Below are 24,537 nucleotides of genomic sequence, written 5' to 3'. Positions count from 1 at the left end.
CCTGGAAGCGAGATGAGTAGAAGACTGTATGCAGGTTTCAGGAAAGGTGCTCTGAAGGTAAGACCAGCAAATGCTTGAATTGCAAAGGGGGACTTCTCTCAGTAGAGAGGCTTGCGGAAAAGTATAATCAAAGAACTCAGCTGACTATATTAAATAGCTCATCTCAAACCTCAAAGGGGCATTAATGGGGAAAATTAATTTATTCACAAACAGTACAGCTGTTAGGAGAATTCCCCTCCTCTTAACTGTGCTTTGTCTGCTGAAAGATGAACTTGGAAGTCTGAATATCTAGACAGCTGTGGAACGGATTGCAGTAAATCTGGATTAAAATAATGTATTGTAACTGCAGTTTTAAGAGTTGGGTGAAAGAAGAGAAATAGAAGCTTGGGGATTGTCCATATTGTGAGATAAAAAAGATAAGGTTATTTGTCATAGCCCTGGGGTAATGGAAACAATTCAAGTGAGGGCAAATGCAGAGTTTACTGAAAACAGGAGCAAAGTAATGTTTTATCCCAACCTAACAGACAGTTTCTAAGGTCTTTGAAGAGATTTTCAGAAGTGTACTATACGTCTGTTTACTATTTTGTGTGTACTTTAGTAATGCAAATTTGTTTTATTTTTTTAATCATATTTCTAATAAAAAAAGTAATTACCACTGCGTTTCCTAGTTGCTGAGCTGAAGGGCAAACTCTCGTCTGCACGGGATGGAGGTGGGGGGGGAGAACCCACACCCACCACTTTCTTGGTGAACATAAGCAGGAGGGTAATGAATGTTTGTGTGAAGTGATCCTTTCTTTTGAATTGTTCACGCCACTTCCTTTTTGACTTGAAGAAAATTGTTATTGATGTCAGATATGTTAAGCCAGTTCACACCCTGTCTACAGCCTGTCCTATGCAGAGAACAATCAGGAAAAGATTGTTTAGTACTAATCCACTGTCATTGTACTAGAGCATGAGGTAGGAATTAAACGTTTTCTATGATGCTCACTATCTTATGCAAAATTCTTTAATGTAACTGATATTTTAATGTGTAATATGTTTTCTAATTTAGAAAGTATTAGCCTACTAATACTGACCTTAAATTCAGGTTCCCAACAGGATTAGAAATGCAGAATCCTGTTCTGACAATCAAGGTTATAGCGCAAATATTACCAGAAATACATTTTTGTACCATTCTTAGATTTCATCAGAGAGGAGGACAAAATGTGGAGTATAATTGATACGCACCCAAGACTGTGATTCTGCTTGTGGTATGGCTTGAGCAGACTATATGCAGTTCTGCCTAATGACAGGGCACTTTGCCTTGGGAGAAATCGTGACACACACTGAGGAGGAGCTGCATTTCACTCTGAGCGGTGCAGTGGAGTATGTTCTTTTCGGAGCTCAACTTACACGGAGAGGCGAAGAATCATAGAATCAGTGAATAGGTTGGGTTGGAAGGGTCCTTAAAGATCATCCAGTTCAAACCACTTGCAATTGGCAGGGTTGCCGCCCACCAGATCAGGCTGCCCAGGGCCCATCTGACCTGGCCTTGAGTACTTCCAGATATGGAGCATCCACAACTTCTCTGGGCAGCCTGTGCCCGTGCCTCACCACCGTCTGAACAGTTCTACTTTCTTACCCCACCTCAAGTGGGGTCAGGAGGAGGAGGGGGATCGATTGTTTGTGAGGGTAGATAGCGTTAGGACAAGGGGGAATGGTTTTAAGCTGAGACAGGGGAGATTTAGGTTAGATATTAGAAGGAAGTTTTTCGCACAGAGGGTGGTGACGCACTGGAACAGGTTGCCCAGGGAGGTTGTGGATGCCCCGTCCCTGGAGGCGTTCAAGGCCAGACTGGACGTGGCTCTGGGCAGCCTGGTCTGGTGGTTGGCGACCCTGCACTTGTCAGGGGGGTTGAGACTAGATGATCTTTGAGGTCCTTTTCAACCCAAGCCATTCTATGATTCTATGACCTGCTTTCAGATGTGGTCCCAGAACACGTTTCCTGTTGTCATCTGGGAATTAAGTGATATCCAGTTCTGATTTTTAGCTCTGTTGTTTTGGCACATCTGTGTGCATATTTTTCTTTTGGTTTGGGGACGTTAATTACTTTAGACTGAAGGTAACGACACCACTGAGCAGTATGTCTGGTAGCTGTGGGATCACTTCCTTTCTGTGATACTGAATCCCAGTTTGAATTTGTGCTTTTTACAACAACGTATCTGCCAGATCTTAATTTCTATCCTTTTGGTCGTGCACTGAAGGTACAGATTTTTAAAACTGTAATCCTTAAGTTTTCAGATGGGAAATGAATTTGAGGCATCAGAGGTAGTGTGGGTGTCTGTGTGAGCGCTGTGTGGATGATGTGAGCATTAGCCCAAGTGTAATGCTGGATTTGGCAGTAGGCTCCCATGAGCTTGTGTAGCCACAGTAAATAGAAAACTGCTTCAGCTTTTCCTGACTGAGATGGCTCAGCCAAGTGTGGTATTGACAGTAGTCCTGCTCCTGTCATGCAGCAGACTGCTTTCTGCCCAGTCCCAGCTGGTCCTAAAGGATTTTCTGAGCTAGTGGGATGAGCCATTTACTTGGAATAATCATCAGCTGCTTATTGTGCAACTTAAAACTTACGTTGCTTGTAATTTCTCTGTGTTCTGTTATAAAACAACTGCAGTAATAGAAATAATAATTTAAGAAATTAATCTCATTCATTTATTCTTTTAGCTCAATCTAGATTACTTTCATTGCTTTCTAGAAATATAGTTAATAAAATAATATATATATATTTTTAAAGCTGCCTTTTCTACTTAAAGTGGAAATAGACATGGACATGTTCAAACCAGTTTCTGTTTTCCTTGACTTGAAAAATTGAGCAACCTATTTTGCAAATATTGTGCTTTTACAGTGAGGATTAAGTTATCACAGTTTGACAGTTAGCAATTGAGGTATTCTTTCATAGTGTTTTTGAATCACACATTACTCATTTTCTATATAACACATTAATGACATATTTGATATTTATTTCTCCTGTGAATAAAAGCCAAATCTATCTGGCATTGCTTGCATGTGTAATCCTGTTAACTCAGTTTTATAAGCAGAACCAACAGATCTACTTCTTTTGTTGTTGCTATTGCTTAATAGCAATAATTCTGTTAGGGTTTTGTCCTTGAAATAAAATTACTGTATTACAAATAAAACTGTGTGTGTGTATATGCATATATATATATTCAGAAGCAAACACAAGTAGCAAAAATAGTGTCCAGAATCTAGCAGCTAGTTTCACTGGTGTGTTAACAAAGAAATAGGGAACTCAGTGCATTTTTTGTCCTTTATGTAGATTCTTCACTGGTGTCAATCAACTAGCCATGTGTTAGACGGGAGACTTAGAGCAAACAGTGGCTATAAGGTGTTTTGTTGTTACTTACCTGACTTCAGAAATCCTCTGTTTTCCTTCACATACTGAAAGCATGCATTTGCATGAACATCAAAACTGTCACAAGGTGGTAGCCACCTTATGACAGGAGGTGTCCCTGCCTATAGCAGAGGGGTTGGAACCAGATGATCTTAAAGGTCCCTTCCAACTCAAACCGTTCTATGATCATATAAAACTGCAGCTCTGCTGTACTACACTAATTTATTAATTAACAGTAGCTGTTGCTGTTAATCACTGAATCCATTCGTGGTGTTGATTTTATCAAGAGTACGGGATGTTCTTGGCAGTGCTTATTCTCATATTCTCACTCAGTCCAGCTCTTTCCCAAAGTAGGTTGTTTTTCATGATCTGTTAGTAGTCATATGTGCTTGTCCTTTCTAAGCTGATATCTCATTGAGGTTTTTTCCTTCTGGGGAATATTCTTAACAAATTGCACAGTTCCTGACCAGGATGCACTTCCTAGTCTCACATCACACCCTGCTGTTTTTATTTTCTTTATTGTTCTGTAAGAATATACCAATGTGTGGATATGAGGATCATAATTTAATAAAAAAATAAATAGGTAGAGAGAGACTGGAAGAGGGTCTAGAATAAAAGCAGGCTTGAAATGTTGTTAAAGAAAAAAAGGAGAGAAAGGAGCAACAAAGGAAATGGTGAAGTGGAAGTTACTTCTGTTCTTTAATCATTTGCCAAAAATAATTTCTGTTCCCTTAGCTGTTCCTTCTGCCACTGTGTTCCCTAAAGCTTTTAGTAGCACTTGAGCCATCTCTTTGTTTACCTACTCTCCTGTATTTCACCCTGGGTTTCTTTGTGAAGTAATAAGTAGGCTTTAAAATTATTATTCTAGACTTACAAAATTTGAGCTGAATATACAAGTACATTAAAGTGCTCTATGAGTTCTAGAAACTTTCTGAGTGACATGAAAGAAGAAAAGTACATCCTTGAAATACATGGAGTGTTCTGAAATGAAGGATTGTGAAGTAATATAAAGGATAACAGAAATGTAAATGAGAGACAGTAAGAATAAAATGGGGATGTTAGGGCGGACAAACAACATGTTCATATGGAACAGCCTAACTATATAGCAGTTTTCAAAGGGTCAAGCAATGGCAGAAGTTCCCAGGTATTAGAGAGGTTGATTTTTGTTTTCTTTCTCCTGCTAGGTAAAATAAAGAATGCAAATACAGTTCACCAGATTTGTGAACAGCTAGATCTATAGATGCAGATTTACAACGTAGCAAAGTGGTTTTTGTGGCAGTGGAGTAAATCACTTTAATCAGCTCTAACTATGCTGCTGCTTTTACTATGAGATATTGTTCCAACTTCCAATAGTTTATACTTCTGTATATCATGTTCTGTCTTTAGATGATTTTATTTCATTAGCAGACTAGATCCCTACAGTATATAGAGGTCTCAATCTGAAAATGTTTATGTATAAATATTCTTATAACAATGTTTTGTGTGTACCAGTAAGTGATGTTAGAGAAAGGGTCTGGGAAAAAAATTGTGCTCTAGACTTGGTATTTTTGTGTTTCTTCCAGATACTCCATCACAAAGGGTGCAGTTTATTCTTGGAACAGAAGATGATGATGAGGAACACATTCCTCATGATCTCTTTACTGAGCTTGATGAAATTTGTTGGCGTGAAGGAGAGGATGCTGAGTGGAGGGAGACAGCAAGGTAAGTTTTTTCATGGTTTTTTTTTTTAATTATCTGCTGCGATTGGTATACAGAGCAATAATTTCAAAGCTGTGGCAAGCTCAGGAACAGATTTTGGATGTAGAGCTTAAATAAAACCATAATTTTAATCCTTAGACTGCTAGTATTACTACAGCATTTGTTGTTTTTTAGAGCCAAATGTTTTCATCTGGATTTGTGAAATATAGGTCAAAATAAATATCAAGGGAAAAAAATCAAAGTAAGCATACTATGTACATGAATTATGGATTCCTAGTTTTATTCATATTTTAGCTCTTCATTTTAATAGATTTTTGAACTGTGTATTATGTTTGAATCCTCAAGAATCTGGTAAAAGATTAAAGCAAGGAATAAGATTACTTTTGGAGCAATAAAACCTTTACATGTTCTAGTTGTCACTGAGCAGTTACTGTTGACACTTAATGTTAGATTTTTTTTTTCTGCTAAATTAATGCAAAAAGAACTGTTTAGATTGCATTTCTGCTGGAAAAAAAAATCATTAGAGAATAAATTTTGTTTTTGCATGCTTGTTTCCTCAGGCACCTAAATCACACTTGCTTAGTTTCATTTTTCTTCTTAGAAACTTAATTGCATCTTTCTCTATCAACATTTGTTGACAACATTCTTCCACTGATTTCTGGGCAGCTTTGACTGGATCTTTGGTGTCCTTAGGATAAAAATTGAATTTAAATTTTCAAAAGCATTTTGTAGGAAATTATGTACCTAAGCTCTTCATTTTCCCTTTATTTTTACTGCAAATTCCTACTTTCCCAGAGGGCTGCAAAATTTTCTATGATCTTCTCTTCCTTTATAGGTCCATAAGAGGAACAGGCAGAAGCTAAGTATAGAACTTTACATGTAGAAAATACTCATATGGGAATTGTATTGCAGAATGAGTGTAATGGTGCTCCTAAATAATCTTATTAGTATTCAGAGAGAGAAAATCTAATCAAAGTAGTAATCTGCAGTATTCTCATACTGATTAGAGATATATAGGACCTCTTCTAAGAAATGTATCAGCTTGTATTGTGGAAAAAAAACATCAGTGGCTTATGTTATTTTTAACAGGAAAACAATTTCTGCTTTGGTTCAACTTAAAAATTTCCCTTGCAAATCACTGAAAAGATGTTTCTGACAAATTGCAACCATTTTCATTAAGATAAATAGCTAAAAAGATAGATGGAAATGAAAAAAAAATAAGGGTTTACATTGATCTATCTGTACAGCCCTTCCTATTGTCATTTGGTAAATAAAGAATCAAAATTTGGTAAACAGAGATAAGATTGTTGAAAAATGTGAGAAAAAATTAGTCAGGAAAACTGTATTTTGGAGTTCAGAAGATACAGGAAGTACTAAAAGCTGGAAGACCAATAGATTGACCATGAACTTATATAATTAAATAGTAAAAACACCTTTCTTACAAATAAGATGGAGTGAGGCTCCCATGCAGAAACAACTGGTCCAGTTGAATTATCTTTTTTAGTTTGGATTCAAAAATCTTGGACAACATTTGACATGGGGTGAATTGCTGTTAGAAAAGGAGTATATGGCAGTGAAATGATGATATCCAAGATCATAGAATCATAGAATGGCTTGGGTTGAAAAGGACCTCAAGGGTCACTGAGTCTCAATCCCCCCTGACAAGTGCTGAACTTGTCCAGAACTGAGCCTTGGGGAACACCACTCGTGACCGGCCTCCACCCTGACACAGAACCATTTATCACAACCCTTTGGCTGCGACCAGCCAACCAGTTCTTAACCCACCGAACAGTCCATCCTTCAAATCCATACCTCTCCAATTTAGAGAGAAGGATGTGATGAGGGACCCTGTCAAAGGCTTTGGAGAAGTCCAGGTAGATGACATCCATCAAGATGGAATTAAGAATCATGATGCTTTACCTGTGTAAATAAGAGGGTGCAATAATTTATATCTCAGAAAGCTGAAAGAACAAGAACTTCAATGGATATGTTAAATCCTATCTTTCTGTGAATCTGTCAGGTGACTTGTATTATAACAAACATAGCAACACTCTTACAAGAAAGAATAAAAGTGGCCTAAACAAACATAGGGCTGTTATTTGGGTTTCAGAGGTACGCAAGACTTAATATTTGGAGGAAAGAATAATGGTAGACTTGGAACTAAATGGAAAATTGGTTGAAGTTCAGTAGTGTATCATGTCAGACTAACTTAATGATTCTATTTAATCAGATAATTGGTTTTTTGATAGGAAAAACAGTAGATCGGATTTATTTCTTTAGTAAAACTTTTGATGTGATATTGCCATGAGTTTATTACTTAAACTCTGTTTTATTGTAAAAATTGCATTAATGGGTAAGGAGCTAATTGAGGAGGTTGTGCTGAAAGATGAAACAGTGTGAGGGAAAGAGACACAGAAGAAAAAGAACTAGTCCTATAAAATAGCCTTGTTATTGATTGAAACAAAAATAGGATTGTGTTAAAACTTGCTAAGATATTTGGAGGTATTGTTACTCTAGAAATAGATAAGCATATCATACACAACAGAATCGTAAAATGGTTTGGATTGGAAGGGACCTTTAAGATCATCCATTCCAACCCTCCTGCTATGGGCAGAACACCTCCCTCTAGACCAGATTGCTCAAAAGCCCATCCAGCCTGGCCTTGAATACATCCAGAATATCGGAGTACAGTGATAGAAATGAGATGATGTTTAATATGGAGTTGAGAGAAGGAGTGGTGATGTTCTGAATGACAGTGAGGTGTCAATATAAAAAAATAATCATCTTTTACTGTGCATGACAAGCAGTGTTTTCAGTACAGGTAAGGAAATATTCAAGTCTGTATAGGACATAGAATTGAACACTTATCTAGAATTATGTATGCTATTCTGAAGTACTGTTTTGATATTGGTGTTTGATCTGGGACTTGATTTGACTGATCTGATTAGAAACATGCTGTAAAAATGATAAGCACTGGGTTTGTTGCTGTACTAGCCTTATAATAATTTGTCCATCTGTGTGAAAAATGCCATTGGAAGTATTTGTAAGTTTTATTGCGAGGCTTTGTAGTTCCAGGTAGATAAATTCAAATGAAAGTGATGCAGAGGCTGTTTCTCTCATTGTCTTTATTGGAAGCGTCATCACTAAGGAGTCCGAAATTAATTTTACCAAGGGCTACTGGAACAAGGACTTGGAATGACTACATAATTAATCTGTATCTTCCTCTTTTTCGATTGATTGAAACTGCATGCACAAATCAGCCTTAAAAAAACATTTAGAATATCTTGAGCAAACTTTTAAAAGTATTGGAGACATTTTGTTCTTGCTTGATCAAAATAGTAACATATCAAAGGGAACCGTGGATAAGATTTGACTGAAGCTTGGTGTTCTTTATGTAAATGTGCTCTATTCCTATATAATTTGTTAGGAAGAGTAAATCATTTTGTAGACTTTTTTTCTCCTCTTACAGCAGATAGGAGACTCCAGTGTTTGCCTGTTTCTTCATTTTTCAATTCTTGATTAACAATTCTAATCAGCAAAAACATTCCTGCAGATTGATTAGTGCACGAAAATGTGTATTACTACTATAGCCTGCTCCACTCAAAGATCTAATGTAAGCTGCCTCATCCATTGAATTAGTCACTAAACAATATGAAATAACTTCGTTCTGTTGGGAGAGAGGGGGTAAAATATTTTTTTCTGCATTTTCAGGCTAGAAGAAACAGATACTGTTTAAAATTAAAAGCCATTATTACTAATATAATAAATGTAACAATTTTTGGATGTGGTCCAGCTGTACGATTTTGTAGAGAATGAATGACATACAGTTTATACCCCGAAAAAGGTACATGTTGAAGCACAATTTTGGCTGACTGGGGAGATTTTTTCGTAGGTTATAAGAAAAAGCTTTTTTATGATAAGAGTAGTGAAACATTGGAACGTGTTGCCCAGACTAGATCACCTTTAAAGGTCCCCTTCCATTGAAAATGATTCTATGGTTTTATGGCTTTGAACATACAGTAATGCAATTGAAAATTGCAGGTATTAGGAAAACAATTCATGTTCAAATCTATCCTGTAGCAGCTTGCTGTCATGACTGGAAAATAGTGGCTAATTTGAAGGAAGTGTTAGTCAAACTGCTGGATGTCAATTACTTGCTTGTATCAGATGAAAATTTCAGGAGAATAACACTGCAATTCCAGACAAGGAGGAAAATAGATAGACTGTAGTTTAGAAAGTAAACTGTTAATTGTAACTGATTAGAAAATGAATGTACTAGCAAAAAAAACCCAGGATTATGAAGAAGTGGAAATGTGTCTCCAAATGGACCAAAATTCCCAAAGGTACTGGGTAAAAAAATCCTCACATTTGTCACTTCTCTTTTGTTTTTGACATGCTTATTTCCTTTGATTCAGTCTCTAGAAAGCCTAGTCAGGGAAAATCTGGTGTGGAAATTGATACAGATTGTAAGGTTACATGAATAACATTGAATCTTGAGTGGGTTGTAGGTGAGTACATACTACAGCTTTCTGTTGCAAACATATCAGACAATGAAATAGATTGTGTTCTAACACTCCCAACTTCATATTGTGCACCAAAATGCTGTAACCAAGTCTACAGTGAAGTGTGCACACTTTTTTTTTTTTGACTCCTGAAAAAAATCAGGAGGTGACTTCAGAAGACCTTTTATATACACACATCTATTTTTCCTGTAGTAACAAACCTGGGTGAAAGTCTTGTTGGCATGATTTGTCCCAGGAAATGTCCTATCAGAGGGACTAAATCTCATTGTCGGTATACCTGTACTAGACTTTACCAACACAAGAAAACTATACAAATTAAACCATTCTCTGTGATCAGATCCCCAACTAGGATAGTTACTATCTAGAAGATATATTCCAAGCACATAGAAAACATGGCATGTGAGCTCAGTGTATATGTGGGGTTAACATTGTTTTCTGGGAAATTATAAAAGGCTTTTCTTTATTAATCATATCAATTTAAGGGGTCAAACTGCAGAAGTAAATATATATATATTTGTCTAAGAGCTGAAATGTGGAAAACTGTCAAACTTAGAATCCATGCCCAAATTTGGATTTCAAAGTCATATCTATCCTTGAATCTTGTACATGAGTTCAGAGGGTTGTTGAAATGTTACTCTAGTCTTAAAACCCACTTGAACATTTATGATTGAATGACTGTAAGATAAGAGATTTACTTGTTTTATGGTTTTTTTGCTACTGTTTCTCACTTGACGTGTTAAATAAGGATAATCTGACATAACAAATCTGAGGAATAGTTCTGAAAAGCTAAAAGGTAATAAGCATGATTTTCTCCTCATGAGTAAACTCATGTAACACTTCTTAAAATAGAAATTTAGTCCAAATGCAGAATTCTCTCAGCTGGGTATGATTTATGTTTATGCATTAGACTGTTAGCTCATTAGGTAAAAATGTAGGATGTGTTTGAACATGTAAGTTTTAGTAACAATAAGAAATTGGATGCAACCTATGAAATTATACTCTTCAAATAGATTGAAGGCTCAGGTGGATATGATCTTTATGGAAAAAAATAACTGAGTTGTAGTAATAGTTTTCTATGGATTTTATTGCTGTACTTGAACTTTCATGTCTGATTGACACCATAAACCCAGGAATTTAATTGAAACTCTTGTGATGATTTCTATGTCCAAGTAAGATATGAGCTCTAGTTATGATGCTCAGGAGATTGCTTGTTTTTGTTCAGTCACCTGTTTTCATGGAACTTCTAAGAACATGTTTATCTTTTATCTGCAATTACTAATCTATTTAGAATTGGTCATTATGTTCCAAACTGGGCAGAATGTAGCAGTATAATCAGATAAGTAGTGCTTAAGACAGTTTACAGGAACAGAAGCCAATGAACAAGCGCTGGTGAGACCCCACCTTGAGTGCTGTGTTCAGTTTTGGGCGCCTCAGTACAGAAAGGACATGGAGGTGCTGGAGCAGGTCCAAAGAAGGGCAGCAAGGCTTGTGAAGGGCTTGGAGAATATGCCCTATGAGGAGAGACTAAAGGAACTGAGGCTGTTTAGTCTGGGGAAGAGGAGACTGAGGGGAGATCTCATTGCTCTCTTCAAATACCTGAAAGGTGATTGCAGTGAGAGTGGGGCTGGTCTCTTCTTGCTGGTGACAGGACAGGGAGAAATGGCCTCAAGTTGCACCAGGGGAGGTTTAGGCTGGATATCAGGAAAAACTTCTTTACAGAAGGGGTTGTTAAGCACTGGAACAGGCTCCCCAGGGAGGTGGTTGAGTCACCATCCCTGAATGTGTTTAAAAACTGTTTGGTTGTGGTGCTCAGGGACATGATTTAGCAGTGGGTTGTTAGAGTTAGGGTAGTACGGTTAGACTGTGGTTGGACTTGATGATCTTGAAGGTCTTTTCCAACCTGAGAAATTCTATGAAGGGAGATAATAGAAGTGTAGTGGAGGAAAGGGTCTCATGGGCAAAGATGAGATATGAAAGCTGGCTGACACAGAGGAAATGGGGGGGGGAAATATTTAAATACGTAGAGGAGAAGACAGCAAGGCACAGGAAATCGGAGATTTTTACAGTGGAAAAGAGGAGGAAAATTTGGGGGGAAATGGTGTTTTTAAATAATGGGGAAGTGATGAGAAGCAGGTGGTGGAGTTAGAAGCAGTCAAGTGCATCAGTAAGGTTGCAGATCTGCTGGTGATGAGTGGTCAGAGGAGTGGTGGCTACTTGCAGCTTAGCATCAGAAGAGGAAGAATCTTGTACAGAGTGATTACTGCAAGGAGGAAAGTACAAAGTACAAGGCTTGCCAGGCTTGTGTGCTACATGGTTACATACAGCAACATCTACGTAGGCTTGAAAGACTTAATAACTTTAATTTAAAATACTTCTGTATGTGTGAACAGACTTTTTTGGGTTTTGTTTGTGTGTTTAGTATTCTTTGAATATTTTTAGTGTAATTTTTATCAGCAAGCTATTAAAGAGTCATATGAGTAAGTTCATCCTGCTGGGTGGTAACAAATGTCTTGGTCTGTCATATAAGTTTTGCGTCTTCTTCAACTTTATTGAAGGCTCTTGAGAGTCATATAGAACCTGAGAAGAGCCAAATGAGACTCAAAATAGATATGGTTATGTTACTGAGCTCTAAAGTGCTGTTTCACATCATTCACATAGTGATTATTTTATCTGAGTAAGGACCATATTTTAGGGCTTGGAAGATACACAAATATGTATGCTCTATGTGCACATGCTTGCACATTTATGTGCCTGTGATGTTTTTCATTTTAATTGACTGAACTTTTAAATGAAGAATAGCCTAAATTTTGCATAATGTTTTACTGCCATTTTGAGTGGCTTAGTGCAGCTAAGCAACTAACTAAAGTTCATATCAGTGTCTTGTGAAAAGCTTATGGTGGTGATAATAGATTGATGCATTAACACTTTATGGAATCTCAATATACATTACTTAGAATGAATGATATCTCTTTATTCTGTGGTGATCAAATTATAAACTTGTGTTTAGTACGGAGTGTTTCTTACTATGTATAGCTGCTTCTTTTTCTACAACAAATTCTTCTCTTGTATCCTTTTCACAATTGTTCTTGTTCCATCATAGTATTATCATTTTATGGTGGAGAATTACTGAAAGTTTTTGGAAAATACAGAATTGTTTTGTAATATGCTTCTATTTTCATTTTTGTGACATGTTTAACAGTGCTCTTGCAATATCCATGGAAGTAATGTATTTTGTATTTCTTATACACAGTTGTAAAATTGGTTATTTGGAGTTATAAAATTGGTTGCTTGCACAGGTGGTTGAAGTTTGAAGAAGATGTAGAAGATGGTGGGGAGAGGTGGAGCAAACCATATGTTGCCACACTGTCACTTCATAGCTTGTTTGAGCTGAGAAGCTGTATCCTGAATGGCACAGTTTTGTTGGACATGAGAGCTAACTCAATAGAAGAAATTGCAGGTATGTATTGATGCTGAATTTAATAGTTAAAAAATTAATTACAAGAATCAAGATACATGTTGTCTACAGGGAAGTCTTGGAAATATTTTGCTCTGTGTATTAGAAAAGAATCTAAAATCAGACACAACTGGTGTTATTTTTTTGCCTTTTCAGTTTTTGCTATTTTCAGAGTCAATTCTTCTGTAAGGGAGAGAATAAAAATGGAAAAGAGAGCACACTGTGGATATATTTCAGTAGAACAAATACATTCTTCTCTTCTGCAATGCCACAGCACATTGTGAATTATATCTGTGCTAACTTTCACAAACTGAAGCTACTGTTACGCTAACTGCAGACAATCTAGCTTAAAAACAAACAAAACATAAAGGACGATACGTTGTAATTATACAACACTAAATCAGACCAGTTTAAAAAATGTCTGAGTTAAGAATGAAGTCAGAACTAGTACTTTTATGTACAAGTTTTTCAACAAGTTTTAAGATGTATGTAGTTTAGATAAAGTTGAGTATGTTTTCTTTTCAATGAATATGGCTGGTCAAATTCTAGAGTTGTTGAGGACAGAAGTAGAAATCAAGCAAATACAATGAATGAGCCTCCTGTCCCAAAAATAAGAGACTGAAAACCATTTCCTGTTTCCCATGAAGACTAATTAGTTACTGCAGGAGACTGGCAGTACGTTTGTTACTGTAATGGTGCAGGGTGTGAGGGGCAGTATAGGACTGATGTGTAGTACAGTCTCAAGCAATCCTAAAACTTTGAAGGTGATTGCTTGGCTATGCTAGAATCATCAAGTGCAGTATGATATGTTTTTCTCCCTTTCCAGATAAAGCAGCTCATTTAAATTAGATTGTTTATAAATAATTTTGCGAGTAGATAAGATAAAGTAAGTTTCCTGTAATCAATCAAGGCAGAGGTAACGTGTTACAATATAAATGCATTTAAGAGGGACTTTAAAACCTATTATTAAAATGATGCTACTCTGTTTGTTCTTATGTGCCCTGGATAGCTTCTAGTGCTGTATTCTTGATCGTGTTTAAAAATTTCTGTTCCTTCCATCAACGAAGACACAGAGCAAAGAGCTATTCAATTTTATCATCTGAGATCTCTAATTTCCTATTTATCTACGCTTAGTGAGAGCTAGTCTCATGCTCATCATGGGTATTGGACTCCAAGTCCTCCATAACAATATGGAGGATTCTTTTATTTGTATAACTTGCTTTATATCTTTGTAATTAAAAATTTTACCTTGCTTCTACGTTACTGGATTTCATAAAGTTTCTGAAAATGATGTATCTGTGAGTCATATATTTGATATTTTATACGATTTATATATTGCATGGTATTTTAGACAAATGTTAGTTTAGGCAATATTAGATAAAGCTGCGTGCTAACAGAAAATGTAGAATAGGTACCTTTTGTTGAGGTCAAGATACCAAAGACGGTGCAAGAAAACTTTCCATCCCTCAAGATTATGAAAACTATGGTTTTACTGATGGCATGAAACTCTATGCAGTTGTCAGATATAATTTGGTTTAGTTATTTAAACTATCAGATAAGGGAGATATTGTTCAATGGGATATATTTAACAGTGGAAGCAAAACTTGCTACTCTCTGCATTTACCTTTCCCAAATTGTTCATGTCAAACTGATGCAAAATATTATAAATTCAAATCTGCAGAAACTTGTGTGGGTTTCTACTGTATGCTAAGATCTGGTTCTCCCATGAATCATGGTCTGAATCAGAGCTTGAAATCTTTTCTTATTAATGATAGCAGCTAAACATGAAAGACAAAAAGCAGCTGATCTGCATGAACAAATGTGTTTATCAGTATGCTGCTTTATTATTAATTTATTTTTTAAAAATCAAGAAGTGCTCAGATCAGCTGCTTGATGTTCTTTATTACTGTTTTCTTAAATAGCGTACTAAGATTTTCAAGCTTGAGTTTGAGCATTTTTTATCCAGAAGTCACTCAGCTACTTCCACAATCACTAAGAGATCCCTTCCAGAATTGTTTTTATTCATATAGATAAAGAAGATTGTCACAATAAAAATAACTTCAGCAAAGTTCTCTATCCCCCCAGGAGGAAAATTCTATTTAGTGAAACCAAAATAAATATATTTTTATAGTCTCTTAACACTTAATTAGTTGTAGTCGTGTTGGTTTTCTTTTGTTTTGTTTTTCGTTAATGTGCCCAAGAACTCCACATTCCCACTACTAATTGTGGTTTGAAACTCATCATGAGTATAAGTTGTCCCTTGGTATAGAATTGGGTGAATTACTGTAATGCTATTTTGAGTCAGTATTGCTTCTGGGATATCTTAATCTTTTTTTTTTATTTTTGACGAGGAAATCTTTTTTTTTTTTTTTTTTCCTGAGAGGAAGCTTTAGAATGACTTTCCTGAATTAGCATGTACTATTTTAAATTCATAAGCACCTCACGTTGTGGTAGATGTGTGCATATTTTGTTGGTTATATTATTTGATCTGAGTGACAGGTGTGTCCTTCTGACAAGGTGATCTGATCTGATAGTTTGCAGGGGTTTTTGTCTTTGAGAAAGGATTTTTTCCACTGCAGATTTAATAAGTAATGAGAGATTTTTATTTTTTTCTTTTAAGCAATTTTTCAGCGGACTCCTGCTGTGAGCAATTCATTCTATAAATTACTCCTCTTCTGTCTTAAGTTCCTCTGACGAGTTTTATCTTCCTTATAAATAAAACTCCTATTTTCTCTTGACTGTTACTATTATTTGTGCTATATCTTTCTTCCTCAAACATGTTGCTTTGTAATTTCTTACTATAATACTACGTATGAAGTTCTCTCCAATGTTAACAAAATGTTACTAAGGCACAAATTAGGCAGCACTGGTATAAGGAATGACCTTAATGGTAGTAGTGGCAAGTGCGCCATCACTGCGGGTGTGCTAGGTAAGTTAGAAATGTGATAATTCCAAATAATGTGGCGTTCTGCTCTTTTTTCCATATAAATTACTTCTGGAGCTGAAGATGGGGCAGGATCTCTCAGGAAATGTTTTCCCATCTCTTCTAATAAGTTGCTATTCAATTTCAGTAGTTATAATCCTATGTATTGCGCTATACAGTTCAAACATAGTTTTTACTCTGGAGTTAATATCTATTCCAACTGTGTATGACATTCCTGAATGTTAGAGTTGAAATAAATAGTTCCTAGCCTATTGGCTTCAGTTGTTTTCAACAGCCCGCTCCCTAGATTAACCTCAGTTCTTGTGCTTCTGATTAACAGTTCAACAGTATGTTTGTTGTTATTGTTTAAAATTTCATCTCTTGATTACTCTCTGAATTACTATATTTCATCTTTTAAGAACAACTAAATTAGTTGTTCATATGTAGTTTCTTTCTTTTCTTTTTTCTTGACTTAAGGCTTTTTTAGGGAGAAATGTGTGTTATGTATTTGTATTTGTTGGTAACATCTTGCTGTCTGGGCTACATTCCAATTTCAAATTATACTGTAAATGCAGTACCAGTCTCTGTGTCCTTGAAAGAGTTATACTTACTCTACATTGCTAAATTGAGACAAAGAATTCCTATTTGTTCTGGTCAAGGCTTTTAATCTATAAACGTTTGTTCGCTAAAGCATAAAACTCCAGCACTTAGTCCTTGAAAGTTTCTTCTATTAAAGTCTATGTTTTAAGATCTTAATGGGCTTGTGGTAAAATCTACAGATGAGAAAACATCTTTTATACTGTTTGTATGGCTCTCAGAACATTTTGTATTTCATCCCTGCAAACTCTGCGTAAAAATATTTTGGCACCAGTGATATGGTGAGAATTTTTAAATCATCCTGTCTTCCAGCTTGTCCATTCTTGATTAGATTCTTTCTCATTCCAACTCTTATTAAAAAGTGACTTAATCTTTAGGGCTGCAAATTTCTTTGGACAGGCACCCAGTTTTCTTTGTTGATAAAGAGCTTATTCATACTTATGATGTTGAATTCACGGAATTGGTTAAATCTTATTACAGTAGAGACTCCTGAGATGAATTTCCAACATTGTCATCAAGCAGGGAGAACAGCATCTTAATTCCTGACATTTCTCAAATTGTTCTTAAATTTCGTGATGGATTTTTTTTTTCCTTGAAAACAGCTCAGTTCCTCTGTTGTAATGTATCATGTTACAAATGTATTTTTAAGTATATTTTAGGCTTTTTCATTACTTTTCTTAATATGACTTGTTTTTTTAAAAATGTCTTTGAAGTGGTTCCTTTATGAGTAAGCTAGCATTGCATACACAAGGAATTCCATTGAACATTTGATGTAGTAATATTTTATCGATCGCTTCTGTATAGAGCATATGCTAAAAGGAAGTCTGAAAAATCTATGTAATCAAAACAGTTTATTTTGGAACTTGTCTCTTGAGGAGGTATTTGCCAGAATCTGACTGCACCATTAGAGAGCAGCTTCACTGTGTTGTTCAAGTTGGCAGATGAAAATGTTCTCTTTTGATATTTTCATTTAGTTCCTTTGAAACCATGTAGCTTCTCAAATTACCATCTGTTTTTTTTTTTTTAATTGTAATCACTGAATGAACCCAAAAGGTTCTTCCATTTAACATATGATGCCATTTTGTATCATTTGGTTTGAAAACTGTTTGGTCCAGCCTTTAACGGCAATACATTCTCTAAATTATGAATCACAGATCTTGTGTTTTCTTGCAGTTGCGCGGAGTGTACTGTGAACAAATGTCAAACCTTTTCAAATACGAACTGTGCCCCTTGAGTTACTTGGTGGTGCTTTGATGACTTGCATACATTTGAATTATTAGAAAGTTCTATTTACTTTAAAAAATACTCTAATATTTTTTTAAATATAATTTTAAATATTCCCATGTTTTTCAATCCAGATATCTGTTTTTTTCCTAAGCAGTCTTTTGTGTATGTTTCTCACAATCGAATTTTCAATCTGTGTAACAGCTTAATCTTGTGATTGAGGTCACTGGACTCTGCTCAACAACTCAGGGCATTACATACCAAGTGTGCAATTTTATTGATTTCAGTAATATCTCATTAAGCTTTAATTTGAACAAGTCTTCTTTAGTCTTTGTTTGCTCAAAGCTGTATTACTCCATCATAATGATATATTTAAACTGGCTCCAGTTCAGATTTTATTTCACTGATTTCCTTTGTTTCAGCTGCTATGCTCATGTTTTATTATCTTTCTGTCAGTGCTTTTATGGTAAATTTAGCTTTTATTACAAACAATGCAACAAAGCATGGGATTACCTGTCTGCAGCCTGTTTCTCTCAGTTTGACCCTCCACCTGGCTTTTGTTCAGCTTTCACCTTCTCACTTGCACAGATTTTTGTGTTTGCTTTATTTACAGCTTGCCATGCTGTGATGCACAGAGAAGCATTTTTCAGGTTTTGTTCCTTTGTGTGTAAACTGTAAATCTCTTACCAACATCTAAGTTGTATGGCATCTTTTTTGGTTTTTTTTGCGTTCTCCCATGTCAACCACAAGTTTGGGAATGTTTTAGATTGCGCAAGTCAGTCTCAGTTATCATTTTCTGTAGATACGGAACCAATGGTATTCATAGCTCTTGTTCTACACAGAGATGCAAAATACCTTGTCCCGTGAGACCTGCAGTGGTGTTTTGGTAGCATCCACTGTGAGATGTTTGAACAGCTCTGTGTTACAACATTTCTTGTTCTCTGAGCTTCAAGCTGAAAATATTAGCCTTGTCTGTTTGATGTTTTGTGAACATGCTAGCCCTTGCTCCTTAAGTTGGAGACTCTTAGTTTGAAAAGCAGACATTTGTCACTGTCCCTCTTTCCTTTTCAAGTAATTCAGCTGAGAAGCTGAATAAAGCAAATTCAGGTAGAGCTGAAAATAGAATCTGGCACTCAGTGCAATGGAACGCTTTACTTCTTTGGATGAACAGGCTAAATCCGCTTGCTTAGATAGCTCATTTATAATCACCATTGTAAACACCAGAATCAGGTCTTGGATCATAAATGCAGGCCAAGAATCTTAATCGTTAGCTTTCTGTAGCTCCTAGTGCCTGACTCACTAGGAAAATGTGTAATAGGGTGCGGGTTAACGACAGGTTAGGATAAAAGACAGCATTTCATTTTTTTTTAAAGAGCTATCAATAACATTGCAGATCCTGGAACTTTTAAAAAATATATTGAAAAACTTTGAAGAAACTGAAGTGGAATCCAATAATGGTAGATATTAATGGAGACAGCCTTTGTTATTACTATTCAAATCTGTTCAGGTCTAGAGAAAATGGTCAAAATACAAGAATCTGGAAGTAATGTGAGTGCACTAAAACTGTAGCTGTGACTGCAAATTGGTTTGTATTGAAAGAATGGCAATTTGAGAGAGTATCAGTGTAAGAAAACAAGTCTCCACTCTTCCCAGTTCTGAATGCATCTCCCATTTTTACATGTGGCAGGCATGGTAAAGCAAGCAGGAATTTATGAAAACTGGCAACTCAAGGTAAGCCACTTTGTTCTCAGTTTGGAAGGAAATGCAAACAGTTAGTCACCGCACTAGCGTACACCACTACCTTCCTACAGAAGCTGTCTGTTAGTGAATCTGGCAGAGCATCCTGGCAAGGAAGAGGATAACAATATGATTTTCTCTTTTTCCTGGCATTTTCTGTCCTTAAGTGGAATATCTTAAATATTGACATCATCCTCCAAATTTAACATACATTAATATTTAATGTGCAAAATACTGTAATTCCAGGAATGACAACATAGAAGTCAAGTTCCACTGATCTGTAAGAAAGGTGATGATCACAGCTCTAAATTTGACTGTTCTAGAGGAGACCTTTTTTCAGCTCTTTTGTTGTCTTAGAGCAACTCAAGGTAATATTTGGTTTTACATCTTGTACAATTTGTCTTCTGTCACCAGAATTAAAAAGGATGGAGATTAGGATCTCCTAATTTGTGCTTTAGCACAAGTGCCCCAGGTTATATGATTATTATTTATTTTTTTCCTCTAAAGCTCATATCTCACAGGAATTACTGGTCTGGTTTTGATACTGTACATAATCATGTACTAAGCCTGTCTAAAAAGAATAGTCTTATCTTCAGGGCAGAGACTGTTCCTCAAAAGCAGTAAAGTTGAGCAGGAAAATGGATACTTTTTTGGAGATGGTGTCTTCATTGCTTTTTTCCTTTGTGTTGCAAATCTCTTCTTATTCTTTGCTCCTTCTGAAGAAAATTTTTGGAAGCCTTTCTCCTGAATTTGAGCTACCCTTTCTTTTGACTGTTGCTCTCTCATTACCACGCCTCTATCTCTTCCATGAGAGTCTAGTGTAATAGAAAAACTCAGTTCGTCTTGGCAGGGGGCACAGAACTACCTGTCCAGATGAAGAACTCCACAGACAGGCTGTATTAGTTTAGGCTCAGCATCCAGGCAGTGTTACTCCAAGACCTGAACTGTTCGGTCAGCACAGTTGCTAGTACTGTGTAGAATATAATTGCTGGTGGGGGTCACAGGTGTTGTCAGAAAACTCTGTACCACTCTTCATGGTGAGATGTGGATATGTCTCTTATGTTTGCATCTGTTGACTTGTACATAGTCTACGGACTTAGCCATGCCTTTTTGTGTATGTCGACATGAAGAGTTGTTAGGAGCCTCTTCACATTAAGTGAAGTGGGTAGTTGACTTAGTAATTAAACTCTGCATGTAGTTATTTAATTCTTTTTTATTCTCCCTTTTGTGGTTGGCAGTTATCAGAGACCTGACAAATTATGTTTCTACTGATGGTGCATCTGTTTTTTTTTTTTTTTCTGCTCTGCTTGCTTTGCCACTGAGTTTACTGGTAGTTATCAATCTGACTCCAGCACAGACTTGTGAGCTGTCTGAATTTGCAGTACAAGAGGTTTTTGACTCAGCTTATTATATCACTGTTTTTGTACACCAGTTTCTTCTAATGGTTATACAGGGACATTGTGTACTTAAATGCTGTTTTACTTGGTTTGATACAGATTTTTGTTTTCTTTTTTTCCTTTCCTTCTGTTATGCATTAATACTGCTGCTAATAGAATTTCCCTAAATAAATAATCCCACAGAATTCTCAAACGTTCTTTCCCATTTGAAAGGTATAATGCATTTATTAATAATTTTGAATGTAAATATGTGAATATTTTCTGCCAGTGAACGGCAGAAGTGACTGATATTTTTAAGCAGAGGGATCAGTTTTACTCACATGTCCATATAATGATTCTCTTGCATGGACATATGCACTGGGCAGTAGAAAGAGATCCTGCTGGTTATTTCCTGTATCTTCTAATCTCATTTTTTTTTTTTTTAATACTGTACTAAAAATAATGTAGTTGTAAAAAGCAAAGCTAGACTACCATCTTCTGTGGTAAGTATAAAAGGAATTAAAAAGTTATTACTTCTCACAGCAAGACAGTTCTTTGGAGCAAATAAGGGACCCGTTATTTGTGGGAGAGAAGACACCTAATATACATCATAATCCTGGGTTTAAAGGTATTATGTATGGGAATATTTCAGGAATGATTTCCTAGCTACATAAGTGACCTTGGCATGGGAATTTATGACATTTTTGAGGGACTGACCTTGTTACATTGCTACCTTCTTTTATTTATTCTTTTTTTTTCTGAGAGTGAAACACATTACTTACCATTGAATTCTGTTGTGCTAAGGGAACAGATATCTTTGATTAGTAATCCCATAGGGTACTAAATTTTGTTACTGCAACTTTTTTGAAATGAAATTTTTCATCTTTCCTCTCTTCTGTTATGTTTACATATATATTTTTTTTTTCAGATATGATTCTGGACCAGCAGGTGGGCTCTGGGCAGCTCAGTGAGGATGTTCGTCACAGAGTGCATGAGGCATTATTGAAACAGCATCACCATCAGAACCAGAAGAAACTGAGCAATAGGATCCCGATTGTAAGATCCTTTGCTGATATCGGAAAGAAGCAATCTGAGCCACATTCCATGGATAAAAATGGTAATGTATTGCTTTATTTTGCATTTTGAACTTTCAGTAACATTTCCCTGTGCAGTGTTGCTTGTGCTTTGTACCCACAGTTTGAACTTCAGTGATTATGCTCTAAGAAGTTCCTGTATATAAATAGAACCTTTCATATGTGAGAGTGGTTCCTCTTATGCATTTAGTAACATGCTTGTTTAAATTTGAAATTCAAATATGTGGAACAACTCAGTGCTGTGCAGAGAAGTCCAGCTGAACTTGCTCAAGTGTTGCAAGCAGGTTAGCTTTGTCAGTGTGGCGTTCTGGCCTATGTAATGGTGTGGGATACTGTCCCCAGTGCAGGACTGCTCGAGCACATACTTGGCACTTTATGCAGAGAGTTTCAAATTTCATAGTTGTCTTTGCAGGGTTAAAATGAGAAAAATAAGACTGTCAAGACACTGTTGGAGATAGAACACAAGAGCTGAACATTATTCTTTCAGAAAATCACTTATTGGAAAATTATGAAAGTGAATGAACAAGTCTGCAGAGTGGTTCGACAGTAAAATATTGACTTTTTTCTTTCTCACTTCTATAGAAGCCTGTATAAGCTTATAGTTACATGTAACTATCATGAAAGATCTTTTCTTGTTGCCTCTTATTTACGTAAAAACAGGCACGTCTAATGAAACTTGGAGCCACGTTTTGCAGATATTTACAGTTAATTCACTGGAATTATGCAGTACAGAATTACTGAGCCTCCATATCCAGTATAATCACAATACCTACAACATTTTAGTCTGAGCACCACTGGATGGTAATTAGTGACTCTTATTCCAGAAGTTGCCTTAGTTATAGTGAAATCTCAGTCCATCCTGCTGTGTCACTGTTCAGGACTGTACTGAGCTCACCTGCTACCTGGAGGAGTGAAGGATGAAGAAGCAGCCACACAACAGAGAAGCTGTAGGGTGCAAGAGGCATGTATATGCTCTGAGGTGTAGGACAGGAGGAGAGTGAGAGTACTGTAGTGAGTTTCGATCTGGAAAGTTGGGGCTGGTGATATGAAGACAAGATTGCCTTTGGTTTCAAGGACATGTTATTTGTTTCAATTGCTGCTATGTAAAGTTTTAATAGGTACTTTTAAATCTAGCTGCTACCCTGAGGAATACTGTAAGACCTAAAGGGAAATGTACAATTTCATCTGAAGAGGATATTAAATAGAATTGTCCTAATCATGTCAAAATATCATTTCAAGAGTAAGAGAAAAATTTTTTTATTAAGATGTGAACTATTATATGTATGGATGCACAAAAGTAGTACAAATAAATTGACTGATTGTCCATCTTTAATGCAACTTTCAAAATGAAACTTTCCTGTTGATTTTATTCAACTTTTGCTGATGGTCTTAAACAAATATTCAGTAATAACTTTAAAGAAAGGTAATCCTATTCCTCGTCCTCCATGGGAGGAAAGACAGAAGCTTGCACTCCTCAAACATTCTGCAGTAATTTTTATATAACAAGTACACAATAGGTCTCATTAAAAAAAACCCTCAGGGTTAACTGTGAAAATACCATAAGCTCAATTTCAGTAACTTTCTCTCTATATTAGTGGAACTGATGCAGCAGTTCACTCCAGAAACTTCTCAATTTTACCTGCCTTTTTGTGTGAACTTTCATATCTCTATTTAATTCTCACAGAAATAGATTCTGATCAGAATCAGGGCAGCATGTTAAAAACACTAGTTTCAAATACTCAATGGTTAAGTGATGCTATGAGTAGGGAGACATATTATTACAGGTTTTCATTTGTTTGTCTTTATTGTGCAACATGAAAAACTACTGAATTCCAGTTCATGTGCTTTTGTATAGGTGCCTCAGAACTTCTGGTTCAAAAAATCACCCACTTACATTATGTTTTTAAATTAAGTTAAAAAATACAAATCTAAATAACTGTAGGAACATCTATACAAAGATAATTCAGCCTTTTATCTAAATTACAGCAGAGCTTTCCAAAAAGAGTCTTTCTGGACACAGACGTCTTAATCAGTTTGAAGCACTGCTCTTCTGCTTGTGTTCTGTAAGTGCTAATGCGCATGAGGGAGTATCTTGTATTGACCTCTTCAAAAGAGATGATGGCCATACGATAAAAGAAAGAAGGGTTGATTTATTTTAAGTTTCTCTCTTTTCATCCATTGACCTATTATATTAAAAGGTTTGAATTTTCCTCATCTGAATTGTACTAAAATTAGCGTAATATTTATAAAATAAATGTTCAGTCTAAAGTTTTGGTTTTCAAAAGACAATTTTCTTTCTCTTCAAGGCAACAGCTGATAAACATCTCATGGGCTTTAGGGGCAAATATTATGACAATGCTCCAGGAGTATAGGGATGGGAAGTGCATGGACTAGTGCCTCTTCTGGCATGTTGCTAGTTATTTCTCTGACTTGGGTAACTTACCATAATAAATGGCGTGTAAATTACGCAGACATTATGCTGAGATGCTCATCTTTCAGGAGCTCTGCTGCCATTACAAACTT

At 36.1% G+C, this 24,537-nt stretch overlaps 1 protein-coding gene across 6 annotated transcripts in view; it reads left to right on the top strand.

Moving 5' to 3' along the window:
* SLC4A10 (solute carrier family 4 member 10) overlaps positions 1-24,537 on the top strand; it is a 180,236-nt gene that overhangs the window by 101,247 nt on the left and 54,452 nt on the right. For all 6 annotated transcript variants that reach the window (XM_021399397.1, XM_021399394.1, XM_021399398.1 and 3 more), the window contains exons 4-6: positions 4,951-5,089; positions 12,906-13,066; positions 21,849-22,037. In XM_021399397.1, the coding sequence (XP_021255072.1) occupies positions 4,951-5,089; positions 12,906-13,066; positions 21,849-22,037 (489 nt within the window). The remainder of the gene's footprint in view (positions 1-4,950; positions 5,090-12,905; positions 13,067-21,848; positions 22,038-24,537) is intronic.

The sequence above is a fragment of the Numida meleagris genome, chromosome 5, assembly GCF_002078875.1.
Source record: "Numida meleagris isolate 19003 breed g44 Domestic line chromosome 5, NumMel1.0, whole genome shotgun sequence".
Classification (NCBI taxonomy): Eukaryota; Metazoa; Chordata; class Aves; order Galliformes; family Numididae; genus Numida; species Numida meleagris.
The sequence above is the reverse complement of the archived record's forward strand: the minus strand, read 5'-3'. Positions and strand labels throughout refer to the sequence as shown.